The following is a 16,335-nucleotide window of genomic DNA, read 5'->3' on the forward strand; positions in this document are numbered from 1 at the left end:
GACTTAGGTTTCCTGTTTGCAGTGGGAAGACCTCTTGATGTTGAAATATTCCAAGGCCGTGGGACCTGGGAAAGAAAGTCACAGAGAGATGATAAATAGCTGTATCTTCATCACATTTGATTAGAGCTGTGGGTCTGAGCTGACAAGAGCATGGGTCTGAGCTGTCTTAGAGGGGTAGATGCTAGGGTAAAAAAAAGGCAGATGTGTCTGTCATCTCCCTACAGAGAGTAGCTGGGTCCCCTGACATGGATGCACTACAGAAAGAACCTGATGTGCTTGGGGTTGACAAGCAGAGGAACAGCCTTCCTTTCCGAGTCTGAAGCCTGGGCTAGTGGTGAATGCTTTTTTGCTATTCATCATCCTTTTGAGATTACCTTTTATTTTCTTTTTCTAACAGGTTAAGAAAATAATGATGCTTTCCCCCCTTTTAGAAGTGAAATCATGACTTCTTCGTTTGCCTGGCCATTGCAATGCTAGAATGGTATAAGAAAGCAATATGTACAGCTATCTAGCGTTAAACTTACTCTATTCATGGGTAAGAGTCATTAATTTTCATGAAGGAAAAGAAATGTACACACAAGGGTTTTTTGCGTGTATATACTAAGTAAATCTTTTGAAATCAGTCATTTGCTCCACAGATATTTATTCAATGAATACTTTAAACACAGTATCCTATGGGAAGACCTGAGATGCCAAATGCAGAACACGGATGGAGTATAGCGATTCATCTCTGGAATCAATTTGCCTGAATTGGAATCTGGGCTCTGCCACTTACTAATGATGTGATCCTGGGCAAGTGGCTCAACTCTTGTGTTTCTTTCCTGATCTTTTTTTTTTTTTTTTTTTTTTGCGGTACGCGGGCCTCTCACCGTTGTGGCCTCTCCCGTTGCGGAGCACAGGCTCCGGACGCGCAGGCTCAGTGGCCACGGCTCACGGGCCTAGCAGCTCCGCGGCATGTGGGATCTTCCCGGACCGGGGCACGAACCCATGTCCCCTGCATCGGCAGGCAGACTCTCAACCACTGCGCCACCAGGGAAGCCCTTCCCTGATCTTTAAAATGGGAATAATAGTAATAATACTTAACCTTGTGCTGTTGTTGGGGGGAGTAAATGAGTTAGTATGTATTAAGCATTTATAACAGCGCCTGGCAATTAGTAAACACTAAATACATATTAGCTCTTGTTATTATTGCCCTATGTAAATTACCACATAATTAAATACATAGTTTATCAACTGGCCACAATATGAACACCAGAGTAAGGGAAAGAGGTTCTGTAAGCACAAGCACAGAAGGCATGGAGTGAGGGAGGTGTACAAAGGAAATCGCATTCATCACAGAAACCTGTGTAAGTACGTGAAGACATTTAGAACGGTGCCTGGCACACAGTGAGCTCTCAGAACATTTTAGCTCTTATTTGCTGGTGTTAAACTGGAATTCTTAACCTCAGGAACATTGGATTAGGAGTCCATATAAACGAAGGTGAGAAGTATAGAAAGAACCAATATTGTACCTTTTGTAGTGGCTAATTATGGGCTCAAAATAACATTAATTGAAGAATGCTCACTTTTGGCTAGAGATCTGTTTCATCATTGGTCTCTTGCGAAGCAGTATGCTAGAGGGGCCAGGAGCAGGGCTGTGGGTCTGGTTTGCCTGGCTGTGGATGCCAGGTTGGCCGTATACCAGCTGGGTAACGTAGGGTGAGGGAGTTAATCTCTTAGTGTCCTTGTCTATAAAATGAGGGTAACCATAGTACATGCCTTCCAGGGTCACTCTTAGGATTAAATTAATTAATATATATCTAAAGCACTTGGAATAATGCTTAGCACGTAGTAAACGCTCACAGTTCAGTGTTTGCTATTTTTACTATTTTCAACACTTCTTCATGCCACTCACCACTGGAGGTGATTTCAGGGTCCAGGCACTCAGGGAGGGGACTCTGGGCGGGCAGGCGCCTACCTTCTGTCTGAACATGCAGTGGGCTACAGCTTAATATGATTCTGACATATTCAACTGCATTCCTGCCCCTCTCCCAGTCTCCAGAACCCAGCCTTAGCATTTTCCTTTAAGAGATGTTTACGTCAAAAATCGGCCAAGATTTGCCAGCTCCTTTGAAATTTTTCAAAGGGCAAACACAGTTATCAAATGCTGAAGGATTTAGATGAGGCATACTTCTTTAATTTACAAAAATTTCCTTTTTACTTTAGACATATTATATAAATAGCTAATGGGTACATATATGTGTATATCATGTAAGTGGCATTTGTCCTATGTGATTTCTCTTCTTAAAAGTACACAGACACACCGTATATAAATATGTATATGAGTGTATGTGTATATATATATATATATATAAAACACACACACATATATAAGACATATTTATAAAGATACTACCTACTCCCAATTTAGAGTTTAATCTCTTTTTTCCCCTTCCCAGGAATCAGTATCTATTCAGTGCCATTATTTACGCAGCACATATGGAAATGATTGAGGACCTGCATTTTGGTGTTGCCTCTATGTTGGTTTTGGTTTGTGGGGTTTTTAGCCGCTATCTTGGTAATCTCAGCATCTAGCCCCATTGCTCATAGCTGCTCCATTTCATCCTTGGATATGAAGGATTCATCGCCATGAGACAGTGGCTTGTTTTTATTTTCTTGCTGACAGCTAAGTGGTGATGCCGAGGAAATTTGCCAGTCGAGTTTGACCTTTGATAGGGAGCTGTTTATTTCATTTTTTATTTTTTTATAAAGTTATTTTATTTATTTACTTTTGGCTGTGTTGGGTCTTTGTTGCTGTGCACGGGCTTTCTCTAGTTGCGGCGAGCCGGGGCTACTCTTTGTTGCAGTGCGCGGGCTTCTAGTTGCAGTGGCCTCTCCTGCTGCGGAGCACGGGCTCTATGTGCGCGGGCTTCAGTAGTTGTGACACGTGGGCTCAGCAGTTGTGGCTCGTGGGCTCTAGAGCGCAGGCTCAGTAGCTGTGGCGCATGGGCCTAGTTGTTCCATGGCATGTGGGATCCTCCCGGACCAGGGCTCCAACCCGTGTTCCCTGCATTGGCAGGTGGGCTCTTAAGCACTGTGCCACCAGGGAAGCCCAGGGAGCTGTTTAAATAAAATCAGATGATACGCTGGTTGTGCTTCTTACTCCCCACAGTGCACTACTGACCTTATTGGGTGATGTTTTCCTTCTGAAATGAAACTTAAAAGGCATATAGACATAATTTATAATAAAAAATTTTTTCACTCACTATCTGAGTATTAGTATTAGAAATTGGACAGTATATAGAGTGTATACTGAATCTTGTTTTTGCAGTTTTATCAATAACTCAACCATCTAAGTTCTAAGCCATGGTGCTCTTCTGATCTTTTGCCAATGAAATAAAACTACAAAAATAAGGTCACATAGAAAAATTGTAATACATATTCGGCTGGTTCCCTTTCCCTTTATCCTTTGTTAACCCCCTACCTCACAGGTTACATTTGTCATTTTGTTTTCTCCAATTTGATCCACTGAGGGACAGAGTATAAGTCAATACCTAGTAGTTCAGAATGAAAGCTTTTTTCTCTAATTTCAACCGCCACTGGAATGTTCTCACCAAACTTCTTACTGGCTAACTTTCTTCAACTGAAATCATTTATTTTATTATATAATTGGTAGATCAAGTCAGTCAATCTACAAATATTTATTGATATGGTTCACAGTTGGTGGTTTAGAGGAATTATTATGGGAACAAAGTGTAACTATTTGTTGCCATAGGTTCTGATGTAATGGATTTAATTTCTTGTATATACATGCAGCTGTATTGTGTCAGCCAGCTGTATTCCTGCATAACAAATCACCACTAAACTCATTAGCTTTGCCAACAATCATTTGTTATTAGAGTTCACATGTCTGTGCCTTGGCTGGAGGTTGGCTGATTTAGGCGTGGAGGGTCAGGGGCAGCTGGGTGATTTTGCTGATTTCAGCTAGATTCACTCACACGTCTAAGGCTGAGAGTTAGCTGATCTTGGCCAGGCTCATCTGGGAGCAACTCTGATTTATGTGTCTGTCCTCCTTCTGGGATCAGTAGATTGTCCTGGCACATCCTTCTCATAAGTGTGATGGCAAAGGTACAAGTGTGTAAGTTCAGTTGTACAAGTGCATTTCAAGACTTTACTTGTGTTGCAAAGCTAACATCCTCTTGGCCAAAGCCAGTCATGTGGCCAATCCCAGGGTAGGGATTAGTCCCCAGTGGGAGGGCACTGCAAAATTACATGGCAAAGGACAGGGATAGAGGGACAAACGAAGAACTGGAGCCAGTTATGCAATTTATAACATATATTAAGGTACTCATTGACTCTTCTTAAGTCAAGGGACTCTAAATGGGCCACTTGACCCACTAAGGCTTCTATGTAATAATTACCATCATAAAATACGAAGCAGAGCAGGCAGAAGCAGGCCATGTCCACGTGTGATCATCCAGGGACAATATAGTCCCAGTCTAGGAAATTTAGAAATAGTATGAAACTAGAGAAAAAAAAAAGTCACTCATGTTCTGAATTATTCTCCAGAGATATTTTTACTATTTTGACATATTTCCTTTCAGTCTTTTTTTTCTATCAGTTTCTTCATTAATAGTACATAAATTTATATTCAGGTTTTTTCCTTAACATTCTATCATAACTCTTTGCCTTGTTATTAAGAAGGGTTTAAACATGTAACATTAATGGCTGCATAACATTTCCATTGTATGGATGTACCCTAATTCATTCACTTTGCCCTTCCGTTTTACTCTTTTGGTTACTTTCAGTGTTTTGTGATTATAAATAATGCTGCAGTGAGCATATTTGTGCATACATCTTTTCTTTTTTTTGCGGTACGCGGGCCTCTCACTGTTGCGGCCTCTCCCGTTGCGGAGCACAGGCTCTGGACGCGCAGGCTCAGCGGCCATGGCTCACGGGCCCAGCCGCTCCACAGTACGTGGGAACTTCCTGGACCGGGGCACAAACCCGTGTCCCCTGCATCAGCAGGCAGACTCTCAACCACTGCGCCACCAGGGAAGCCCTGTGCACACATCTTTTTTTAAAAAAAAATATTTATTTATTTTATTTTATTTTTGGCCACATTGTGTCTTAGTTGCAGCACACAGGCTCTTTGTTGTGGCACAGGGCTTCTCTCTAGTTCACGCAGGCTCCAGGGCACGTGGGCTCTGTAGTTGTGGTGCGCAGGTTCCTGAGTGCGTGGACTCTGTAGTTTGTGGCACACAGGCTCTCTAGTCGAGGCATGCAAGCTAAGTAGTTGTGGCGCGCTGGCTTAGTTGCCTCACGGCACGTGGGATCTTATTTCCCTGACCAGGAATCGAACCCACATCCCCTGCATTGTAAGGCAGGTTCTTTACCAGTGGACCACCAGGGAAGTCCCTGTGCACACATCTTTATCTACATGTTTAGTTGTTTCTTTAATGGATCGGGAGATCTGGCTTCTGCCACATATTTGCTGTGTGACTTAGACCTGCATGTTAGTTTCCTCATCTATAAAAACACATATCTGAGGTTGATGGCCTTAAACCTCTTTCTAATTCAAAAAACATCTTTCAAGGTAGAGTAATAAATTGCTGTACTGAAATGGAAGCATGAAGGCAGCACCAGTGGTTTGTCCCCAAAAGGCTCAGGGGAGGAGAGGCAGCTTCCTTGGGGTTTTCTCTTGGAAGAGTTCAGGGGAAGTTTTGTTTCATAGTTCACATGTCATTATTTGTCCTTCAGTCTCCATCTCTGATACAGCAAAGATTATATAAAAAATTTTAAAATAGGGATGTAGGACACTGAGCATTAAGAATATAAATTATCTTGGGCTTCCCTGGTGGCGCAGTGGTTGAGAGTCCGCCTGCCGATGCGGGGGACACGGGTTCATGCCCTGGTCCGGGAAGATCCCACATGCCACGGAGCGGCTGGGCCCGAGAGCCGTGGCCGCTGAGCCTGCGCGTCCGGAGCCTGTGCTCCGCAACGGGAGAGGCCACAGCAGGGAGAGGCCCGCGTACCGCAAAAACAAACAAACAAAAAAAACCAAAAAAAGAATATAGACTATCTTGACCTATTTTATGAATGTGTGTACTTTGAGAATGGCTTAGCCAGATTGGAAGAACTAATTTCATTACCTGTCTCTATTTTACTTGTAATTTTGTATTTGCTTTTTGTATTTATTTTTACCTATTGTGCCTTGTGAATTATGTTTCATCACAGTAATTGTAACCACACAGCCGTGGGATCTGGCCTTATCTCACCATTCCCTGGTAATTGCATGTGACCTTTTCCTCAGGGATGCCTCCTTAACTGTTAATTTTAATATATACTGAGACTATATTTCATCTTACTATCTCTCTTCCAGTCTCTGCTAGGGGTAAATATTGCTCAGTGTGGACAGGCTGTAAGTGTTGACAAGGCAGAGGTATGAACACATCATTGCTGAGTGGAGAAAATGTGATCTGTGCTCTCTCTGTCTCCCCAGCCCCTCCCCACATCTGTCCTAAGCGTGTCTTCCTTACAGGTGGCAGAGACCTCATGCCTAAGCTCATTCTGGGAGTGGCGTTAGGTACTTCATTTGGTTCCTCATCCAGTTGCTTCCCCAAGCTGAGCTAGGGGGCCCATCTGCCCAGCAGGGTTCTGCATCAAGTACAGTGTGGTCTCCATCCTCTGGCTGCTTTCAAAAGGACCTTTGTTACCTGCCCCTCCCGCTCGGCCAGGATGTGGCGCACACCCCGAGAATGATGGAAATCCTCCATCACCCCATAGCACTCAGCAGCTCCATAGAACCAGCTCTAAAAGCAAACACCTTCAACCAACCTAAGTCTTGCCCGTCTTTATTTGACCTCAGGAAATAAATTGGGGCTGGAATAATTAATGGAGTCAATTAGAAATTGGATTTGGGGGAAAATTATTTTCCATGGTGCATGTGAATCTAACCTTTCCCTGTGTTTGAAGGAAGTTGCTTATGAAATACAACCTTCCCTGGTGGCACAGTGGTTGAGAGTCCGCCTGCCGATGCAGGGGACACAGGTCCGTGCCCCGGTCTGGGAAGATCCCACATGCTGCGGAGCGGCTGGGCCCGTGAGCCATGACCGCTGAGCCTGTGCGTCCGGAGCCTGTGCTCCACAACGGGAGAGACCACAACAGTGAGAGGCCCGTGTACTGCAAAAAAAAAAAAAAAAAAAAAAAAAGAAACACAACCTTAACAATTGCGAACTTTAGTTTTTAGCTTCCGTGCCCACTCTTCCACTGCCATCTTGACAGTTCTGAATGATGTTCATGTACCTTTTCATAAGAAAAGTTGAGCCCAATTCTTGAGTGTAAAATAATTCATAATGTGAATGACTTTGCTCCCCTGGATAGTAATAGTTCATGAAGCACCTGGTGTGTGTGTGTGTGTGTGTGTGTGTGTGTGTGTGTGTGTGTGTGTGTGTGTGTGTGTGTGTGTGTGTGTGTGTTTAAATGTTTTCATAAAGCAAGGGAGCATATCTTTGCTTTATTTTAGTCTCGCTTTAGTAAAACTGGTAACAGGTGAGGAATGCTGACTTTGGGAATCTCTGACTTGTTTTCTCTCTTTCTGCACCTGTTTGCAGCCTTCTTGCTGTTGTTCCCTTTCCTGCCCTCCTCCCTCCTTTCCCAGGGCTATGCTGAGGCACCTGCTCTGATGTAACTTGGTAAGAAATGCAGGGTACCATGCAGGCTCCCAGGAGAATGTCACTGAGTGATGGAGGTGCTTCTGTCTGTTCGGTGCTGTTGCTTTGTTGTGATCCCCAGGCCTGTGATTGTCACGAAAGCCAGAGGCAAGCCAAGACCAGCCTTGACAAGATGCCGCCCTTTCCTCTGGATGAGCATTTCATCCATTTCAGCAAGGGGCAGATGTCTGTTACAAACTCTGAAGTTTCCTAGAAGGCTAAGTAAAATTCTGGAAGTCTAGGTCAGGTGTAAGGCATAAGCGGCGTTGCAGAGAAGCAGACTAGGACCAATGATGGGGAGTGAGAAGAAAAAGAAGAAAACAAATAACCATCCATTGGGGAGAAGGACAGAGACCTGTCTCCAGTCCTGTCTCCTGAGACCCTGGTTGTCAACCATTCGCTTCTTTCCTTCTTATTTTTAAATGCATTTCTTTCTTTCTTTCTTCCTTTCTTTCTGGATAATATATTAATTGGTTTGAAAACCAAAAAGTATAAAACACTACACACTGAAATTCTCTCTTCTATCCTATTCCCCATCCACCTAGTCTCCTTCCTGCTCTGCCCGGAGAGCCTAGTTTCTTTCTTTCATATGTATCCTTCCAGAGTTGCTTTAGGCATCCTTACACTCAAGTGAATGCAAGTATAGATTCTCACTTTGCCATTCATTTCTTCATCCATTTATCTCCTCTCTCACATCCTCATTTTATTTCCTTTTATTCTACCCACAATAATGCTGTGTTGGAGCTTCTTTTTTGAGGAGAAAGGTCAGTGCCATTTGTTTTACTTATACCTGACGCCCTGAACAGATTCACACATGTGCTTATCTTTTTCCCACAGATGAAGTGGAGAGTGAGAAATGGTACCTGTCTACAGACTTTCCATCAACAACCATCAAGACAGAGCCAATCACGGATGAGCCGCCCTCAGGACTAGTTCCGTCTGTCACTCTGACCATCACTGCCATCTCTACCCCTTTTGAAAAGGAGGAACCCCCTCTGGAAATGAACGCTGGGGTATACTCATTTTTCCTCCATATAAACAGATTGGATCAAAAGATACGGATCCTCATTCTCCAATAAGGCACTTAATCTTTTTGGAGCTAGTGGTTGTATATGTTTAAAGATATATAACTATATATGTATGTATGTATGTAAAAATGTATTTATGTATATATCTAGGATATGTTGATTTGGTGTCAGCGTTGCTTATATCACTTCCTTTAAAGGCATTTCCAGAAAAATTGGTAGCAAGTCTCATTTCATTTTTTCTATGATTGCTATTACAAAATTTTAAAAATACATAGATATCCATGGGGAAAAAAGATTCTCCCTGGAACTGATTTTTAAGCTGGTGGAAAGGGAGTGGTTATGATGATGACGCGATCCATGGCTTTCTGTGCCGTGGCAATAGGGAATGCTAGTTCCTGTGTAGTGCTCAGTTACCCTGACTTAATTCAGGGATCTCCCACCTACCAATTCCTAATGTATTCCCCGTGGAAAACGTAAGAAATCTGGAATTTCTTCCTTGCTCAGTTCCACACCTACGGCAAGTAGGATTTAGTTTTACTCCACTTTCTCTTTGGGTATTTCAGCGTCTGGTGATGGACCAGAGTCATACTTGTACATCTTCTTCCAGCTATTGGAATCCAGTCCTAACTCTCCTTAAGTTCAAAGTCACAGGTTATAAACAATGACTCTGCTGACGATCTTTAAGTCAGATCTCCTCTGAGTGAGGTATAGTGGTCCACCTGTTCAGGAAAAGGTAACACAGCAGTGGTGGGGCCACTAAGGCTTTGCTGAGTACTCACTCCTGTGCTCTTACCTTCCATCCGTGTGGAAGATGAGGGATTGTGGACAGAGCACCTCTGCACTGCCCTCTAGAATTCCCTTCTCAATAGCTACCTGAGTCTGTTAATCGGACTAGGCTTCTGGAGTCTGTATTAGTCTCCTTGCTCCATGAGATTTTAGTTCAGTTCGTGTTCATGCATGTCACTAAGAAAGGGCAGGGTCATGGCCTTGCTCCCCATGCACGGGCCAGATACCTTTCCTCCTTCCCGTACTCAGTGTTTCATGGTTAGTTGCTGTCAGTTGTCAGGAACCTGGAGAGAATGGATGCGGCTGGGTTCACACAGTTCCTACCGCAGGACACACTGCTGGAGGCCATGACCCTTAAAAATGTACCAGACTATTCTGTGATAAAAGGCCTTTAGAGTCCATAAAAACAATAGAAAGAAAGCACTGATAAGTGAGCCCTGGATTTTTTTTTTTTTTTTGGCTGTGCCACGAGGCTTGTGGGATCTCAGTTCCCCAACCAGGGATTGAACCCAGGCCACGGCAGTGAAAATGCTGAGTCCTAACCGCTGGACCACCAGGGAACTCCCGAGCCCTGGGTTCTTAATTTTAGAATTCTAAGGGTTCCATCACCTGTATTGCCAGGTTTGGCGATGAGGGAAATGTTAAGGACTAAAACACCTCCCTGTCCAAGAAGCAGCCTGCACTCGGCCGGGCCTCGCCAGCCCCAGAGAAGCAGGGCTGCCCTGGGAGGAAGACACAGATGACAAATAACTCCCCGGGGTGTTTCTTCAGGTTTGTTATTGGTTTTTAAAAACTGTGTTTGAAATTCTTCCTTTAGGTTGATTCCTCGTGCCAGACAGTTATTCCTAAGATTAAGCTGGAGCCTCATGAAGTGGATCAGTTCCTAAACTTCTCTCCTAAGGAAGGTCTGTCCACTCTCTCCTTTGGGTTAACAGATGTGGGTGCAACGTCTAAAGAGATGGGGAATGTGCGAGACAGTGCTGGGCTTGATGGTACCAAAGGCAGAACTTGCTTTATGAAATAGCTCTGTTCTTGATGGTAAATACAAACTTTGAAACCTAAGTTTTTCCAGCTAAATCTTTAACTTTTACTCCTAGGCAGGGTGACTTTTCAGCATGTTTGTAGACTGCTGTGACTTGGGTGCTGACAAGGGGACAAGGGAACCGCTGCCCTCAAGCCATCGTGTGGATAAAACCCAGCTCCCTGTCCTGGAGTGATGATCAGTAGAGGCAAATAGGCACATATCCACAAAGGCACCTGGCCTACTTACAACAAACAATTCTAGTTTAAACCCTTTGTGAAGTGAATTCACGGTTTATCTGTCTGACCAATTCAATGTTTTTAAATGTTGATTTCAGATGACAGTTGTTGCAAGGAGCCTCCTTTGTGCCTGCATCCTATTGGGCTTCTTGCCATCCATTTAGAATTAAGTAGTGTCACACTTGGGGTTATCACACTTTCACTTTCTTCTTTCTCTGTGTCAGTCTTTTTCTCGTCCGGTGTGAAGCCCATAGTCAGGATTCCTGAACGTAGACCCCTAAGTCTCACGGAGTCTAGGAAGCTCTCTCGGCATTTTTTTAATTCTTTTCTTTCTTTCTTTCTTTTTTTTGGCTGCGTTGGGTCTTCGTTGCTACACGCAGGCTTCAGGAGTTGTGGCGAGCGGTGGCTACTCTTTGTTGCCGTGCGCGGGCTTCTCATTGCGGTGGCTTCTCTTGCTGGGGAGCACGGGCTCTAGGCGCACGGGCTTCAGTAGTTGTGGCACTTGGGCTCAGTAGTTGTGGCGCACAGGCTTAGTTGCTCCGTGGCATGTGGGATCTTCCTGGACCAGGGCTTGAACCCGTGTCCCCTGCATTGGCAGGCGGATTCTTAACCACTGTGCCACCAGGGACGTCCCTCTCAGCCTTTTTAATTGAGTTACTTTGCACAGATCCTGCTCTTAATTCTGTGCCTTCAGACACGCCATCCCCTCCCTTTTTATTTATGCTTTTGGCACAAGGTTAGAAGGGTAGCTCATTGGTGTGGTCGACAAATAGGAAATTAGTATATGCACTTGTCATGGGAAGGGTATCCGTGCTACTGGGTAGATGTAACGTGCAGATGTTACCTAGTAGCAGTGCTCACGGAAACAAAGTCTACCTTCATTCCACCAGAAACATACTCAGGACTTGATCCGTGACAACTTAATCAAGGTTGGCATTTACCCTTTATCATCAGTAAAGAAAGGATTCTGTTTTTAAAATTAGAAATACTGACTAAAATCCATATTGAGACAGTATTTCTTTTCACTGAGTGATATACGTTTTAGTGCCTTTCAGCTTTATATACTGCTCCAAAGTAATTCCTTTCATTTTTGTGACACCGGTTACAACTATCGCATGCATCTTGCTTTTTAAATCTGTGTTGCAATATGCTTCAGAAAATGTCACAACTGTACCAGTGAATCCCCTAGTGGCTTTGGAATCTGGGATCACTGGAGGAGAAACATTTCAAGGGTAAAGTAAATGGCCGTCCTTCTTCATTATCCTAGATGTACAGAGAGGAGGAAATTAAATATCCTTGAATGCAACAGGGCTTCTAGGCAAAGTAGCCAGTTGTCCCCAGCCCTGTCAGTAAGTAATCCAAGAGCAACATTTCAAGTGATATTTAGAAATCTGATACCGAGGCACCTGTGGCCAGGGCAGTAGCTCTTAATAATTAAGTAAGAGGAGATTCGAGTTTGCTTCACTTTTCCTGCCATGCCATTTTCATTTTCTGTGGAGCACCTTCTGCTTGGAAAAAGGAGAACGGTATTAGAATAATTAGGGCTGTGCCTAGTGAAAGGGACAAGTGAGCTCTGGTATTCTTGGTTAGTTCTTCAGACTAACCGCTCAGCGCGGCAGACAGCGGGAGCCCCTGTTAGGTTTGGCCACTCCTGGGTTTGGTTTTGTTTTGGTTTTGGTTTGCTTGTTTGTTTGTTTACCATGGTTAAAAGATAAGCATTGTTAAAAGGTAAACTCTAAAACATTAAAAATTTTAAGAGCTTATTTGAGCAAAAATTAATTACATTCTGCAGCGCCAAACCAGTTACAAGTTTCCACCGACAGGAGCTGGGGGGAGACTTTTATAAAGAAAAGGAGGAAGCAAAGTAAGGAAATTATTTTTTTTTTAACTAAATTTTTTATTTTATTTTTGGCTGCGTTGGGTCTTTGTTGCTGCGCGCAAGCTTTTCTCTAGTTACGGCAAGCGGGGGCTACTCTTCATTGCTGCGCAGGTTTCTCTCTGTGGTGGGTTCTCTTGTTGCGGAGCATGGGTTCTAGGCGCACAGGCTTCAGTAGTTGTGGCACGCGGGCTCATTAGTTGTGGCTCACGGGCTGTAGAGCGCAGGCTCAGTAGTTGTGGCGCATGGGCTTAGTTGCTCCGCGGCATGTGGGATCTTCCCGGACCAGGGCTTGAACCCGTGTCCCCTGCATTGGCAGGCGGATTCTTAACCACTGCACCACCAGGAAAGCCCAAAGTAAGGAAATTATTGATTGGATATAACTTAAAGCCAAGTTGGTTGTTTGTGACCGGTTGTCCTGGGTTTCAGTCTGGTAACCTTGAAGCATTTAGAGGCTTAGATTTTGGTTTGCCTGTGTAGTGCCACCAGAGCACCGGAGCCACCCAGTCTGATGGCTTCCTTGCTTAATTCATCTGACACCACAGAGTGCCATAGGTCGTCATGGCATTGGGAAAAACTTGGTTAACACGCTTGGGACTCCTTCCTAGGTGAGCACGTAAGTTTAAGGCGCATACCTACCCTCCTTAGCTGCCTGGAAGTGGTGGCAGAAGAGTTGGCAGTGGAGATGCATAGGATTGGTTTAGAATATTCTTTAGCTTTAAGAGTGCCCATGGACTCTAAAAAACCAGGGAGCTCTTGGGCGGAGAAGCATCTAGAAAAGCAGTATGTTAGAAAGAGAAAAGAGGGTTAGAGAAAGAGAGAGAACGAAAGTGTGCTGCGAATGGGAGTGGGCGCGGGGCGTGGCAGAGAGAGACACATCACCTGTGGTTACCTGGATATTCAGGTGTCTTAGCGGGCGAGAGAGCCGTCTGGTTGCAGCTTGTCACCTCCAAAGGCAGCTATGGGGGAACCCTTTCTCTTAGGTGAGTAGCTGTGTGTCAGAAAGTCTCTTCCCATTCACAGTACATCAGGCAGGAGACCGAGGCCTTTCCATGGCCCCGAGCTGAGGAAGGCCAGGTGTGTATGAGGCCTCCAGGCTCCTTGCCCAATTCAGAGCCGCTGCACTCAGGGCTCTGTTGTCCTGGGGGCTCCAGGAGGGGTGTGGAGTGAAAGGGTTACCCAAGGTCATGTTCCTTGGCTCAGTAACAGCAGCTGGCTGTCAAGGTATTTCAGCACAACGTGAAGATTTGCAGGTCAGAAAAAGAGTGAGACCCCAAAGCTCGTTTGTCAGGTTGAACTCCAGAGTGGATTCCTCCCTCGGGAACCCATCCCTCCTGCCCTGGAGATGCAAGATTGGCACCGGCTAAGGCTCAAAGGCCCCGGCAGAGTGTGTGGGTGTCTCCCTGAGGAGAGGTGAAGGGTGCTTAGATGCTGGAAGACTTTGTGGGAGACACCCCTCCCCCAATTTGTCTTCCAATGCCTACCTGTCTATCCACAGATGGATTGGGTATTATCTGAATCAAGAATGCCTGGCATCTGGCCTGTGGGCCCTACCATGCACATTCCTCCAGAAACAAATGAGCTTTTCTCAAACACTCATGGGCTCCCTGCTTTTGCTATTAAAAAAAAAGAAGAAGAAAAAAAAAAGAAAAAAGATCCTAATACATTAACATGGTTTACAAGTCAAACTATGGAAACTATATGAAATGAACAGAGGGAAGGTTATGCCAGCACCGTCCCTACTTACTGTAATTTCCCCTGCCCCCATTACATCATAATTTTATTAGTTTCTTATATACCTTCCAGAGTTTCTTTACGAAGATACGAGCAAATGGGGGTCTGTATTCTCTTTCTCCTTTTTCATACAAAAGGAGGGCTACTTTATACACTGTTTTGCACCTTGATTTATTCCGCTCCTCTATAGGCTGAGACCAGCAGACAATAACGTCACATCTACTGAAACCCCCATTGACCAAAGTAAAACTGAAAAACCCAATCCAAAAATGTATCCCACATAAAGCCTGAAAATCAAGCCAAGAGCACCTGCCACGAGGCCATATCAAGGACTGCGGACCTGGAACCCAATAATGCAACCTTGCAAAACTTTTGAAAGAAACACTCTTAAAATTTAACCTTAATAGTAATACATCTTGGAGGCCTTTCCATATCCACACACAGAGATTCCTCATTCTTTCGTTCGGCTGTCCTGAGTTCTGCTGTAGGGATGTTGAATGTTGAACTGCCCCCAAGTCCTGCTCTGTTGCTCCCTGATGGATGCAATCCTTTCTTTTCCCCTCAGCCTCCGTGGACCACCTGCACTTACCGCCCACCCCTCCCAGCAGCCACAGCAGCGACTCAGAGGGCAGCCTGAGCCCCAGCCCGCGCCTGCACCCCTTTGGCCTGCCGCAGACCCACAGCCCCGCCAGGGCCCCAGCGCGGGCCCCCTCGGCACTTGCCAGCTCCCCACTCCTCACCGCACCGCACGTGAGTGTCCCCTGCATCCCTGCACCCCCATCCCCCATTCTGTCACTCGGACCTTCACCCAGCGTGGGTACCATTCGGAGCCTGTAGGAAGTTTTAGGTCTAACTGCTGAAGCAGGGGGATGACAGTCTGAAAGAACATTTTCTAAGACCTGCCTGAGACCTCATCGTGCTAACACATTCTTTTCCTTTCCTGTGCACACTTCCAGTTTTTATTCACATGTTTCTTTTTTATAGCTACAAACATGAGGAATAAAAATGGGTTGTTCTTCTTCTCAAAATTGTATCACAAATATTTATCATCAATTTAGGTGGTCTTTATGACCTATGATAGGAAATAATTTATTTTTTAAATAAGCAATCTTTGATGAACTGAAAAATTGCTCTGAGAGTAAATGCATTGATGTCTAAAGCTCAAAAATATAATTTAACCCTTTTTGTCTGCGGTGCAACTCTTAACCCAGTGACTCAGGATAGAAATCATGAGTCAACGTTCATCCCTCACATATATAATTTTTCCAAATAAAAATTAGGGGTAGGGCTTCCTTGGTGGCACGGTGGTTAAGAATCTGCCTGCCAATGCAGGGGACACGGGTTCGAGACCTGGTCCAGGAAGATCCCTCATGCCGCGGAGCAACTAAGCCCGTGTGCCACAATTAATGAGCCCGTGCTCTAGAGCCCGCGAGCCACAACTACTGAGCCTGTGTGCCACAACTACTGAGCCCACGTGCCACAACTACTGAAGGCCGCGTGCCTAGAGCCCAGGCTCCGCAACAAGAGAAGCCACCAAAATGAGAAGCCCGCACACCACAATGAAGAGTAGCCCCCGCTCGCCGCAACTAGAGGAAGCCCGCGTGCAGCAAAGAAGACCCAACACAGCCAAAAATAAAATAAAATAAATAAATTTAAAAAAAATTAGGGTTAGATAATTAACTTCTCATTGTTCTGAACAGTCGATTGATTTCTATGAGGATTTAAAAATTAGTCAGCCTTACTGAATTTATAATATCACATAGAGAAAATTTGAATGAAATGAGTTATTTGAAAATTCTTAGAAGAATCATGTATTAATTAACATAATTTTGAAAATTTGAGTTGTCTATGTCAGAAACTCAGAAAGTTCTAGATCTGTGGCCACGTTCTTATATATCACTATTCCCGAGGGCCAGGGAATTAACTCTTTCCACTCCACCTTTGCCTTCTCTCCTCTAAC

The 16,335-nt window shown here is 44.6% G+C and overlaps 1 protein-coding gene across 4 annotated transcripts in view; it reads left to right on the top strand.

Moving 5' to 3' along the window:
* CREB3L2 (cAMP responsive element binding protein 3 like 2) overlaps window positions 1-16,335 on the top strand; it is a 120,560-nt gene that overhangs the window by 76,529 nt on the left and 27,696 nt on the right. For all 4 annotated transcript variants that reach the window (XR_009541906.1, XM_060156587.1, XM_060156589.1 and 1 more), the window contains 3 exons: window positions 8,529-8,704; window positions 10,323-10,410; window positions 14,941-15,125. Coding sequence is in view for 3 of the 4 variants with exons in the window: in XM_060156587.1 (XP_060012570.1) it covers window positions 8,529-8,704; window positions 10,323-10,410; window positions 14,941-15,125 (449 nt within the window). In the remaining variant the exon portion in view is untranslated. The remainder of the gene's footprint in view (window positions 1-8,528; window positions 8,705-10,322; window positions 10,411-14,940; window positions 15,126-16,335) is intronic.

This window comes from Lagenorhynchus albirostris, chromosome 8, assembly GCF_949774975.1.
Source record: "Lagenorhynchus albirostris chromosome 8, mLagAlb1.1, whole genome shotgun sequence".
NCBI lineage: Eukaryota > Metazoa > Chordata > Mammalia > Artiodactyla > Delphinidae > Lagenorhynchus > Lagenorhynchus albirostris.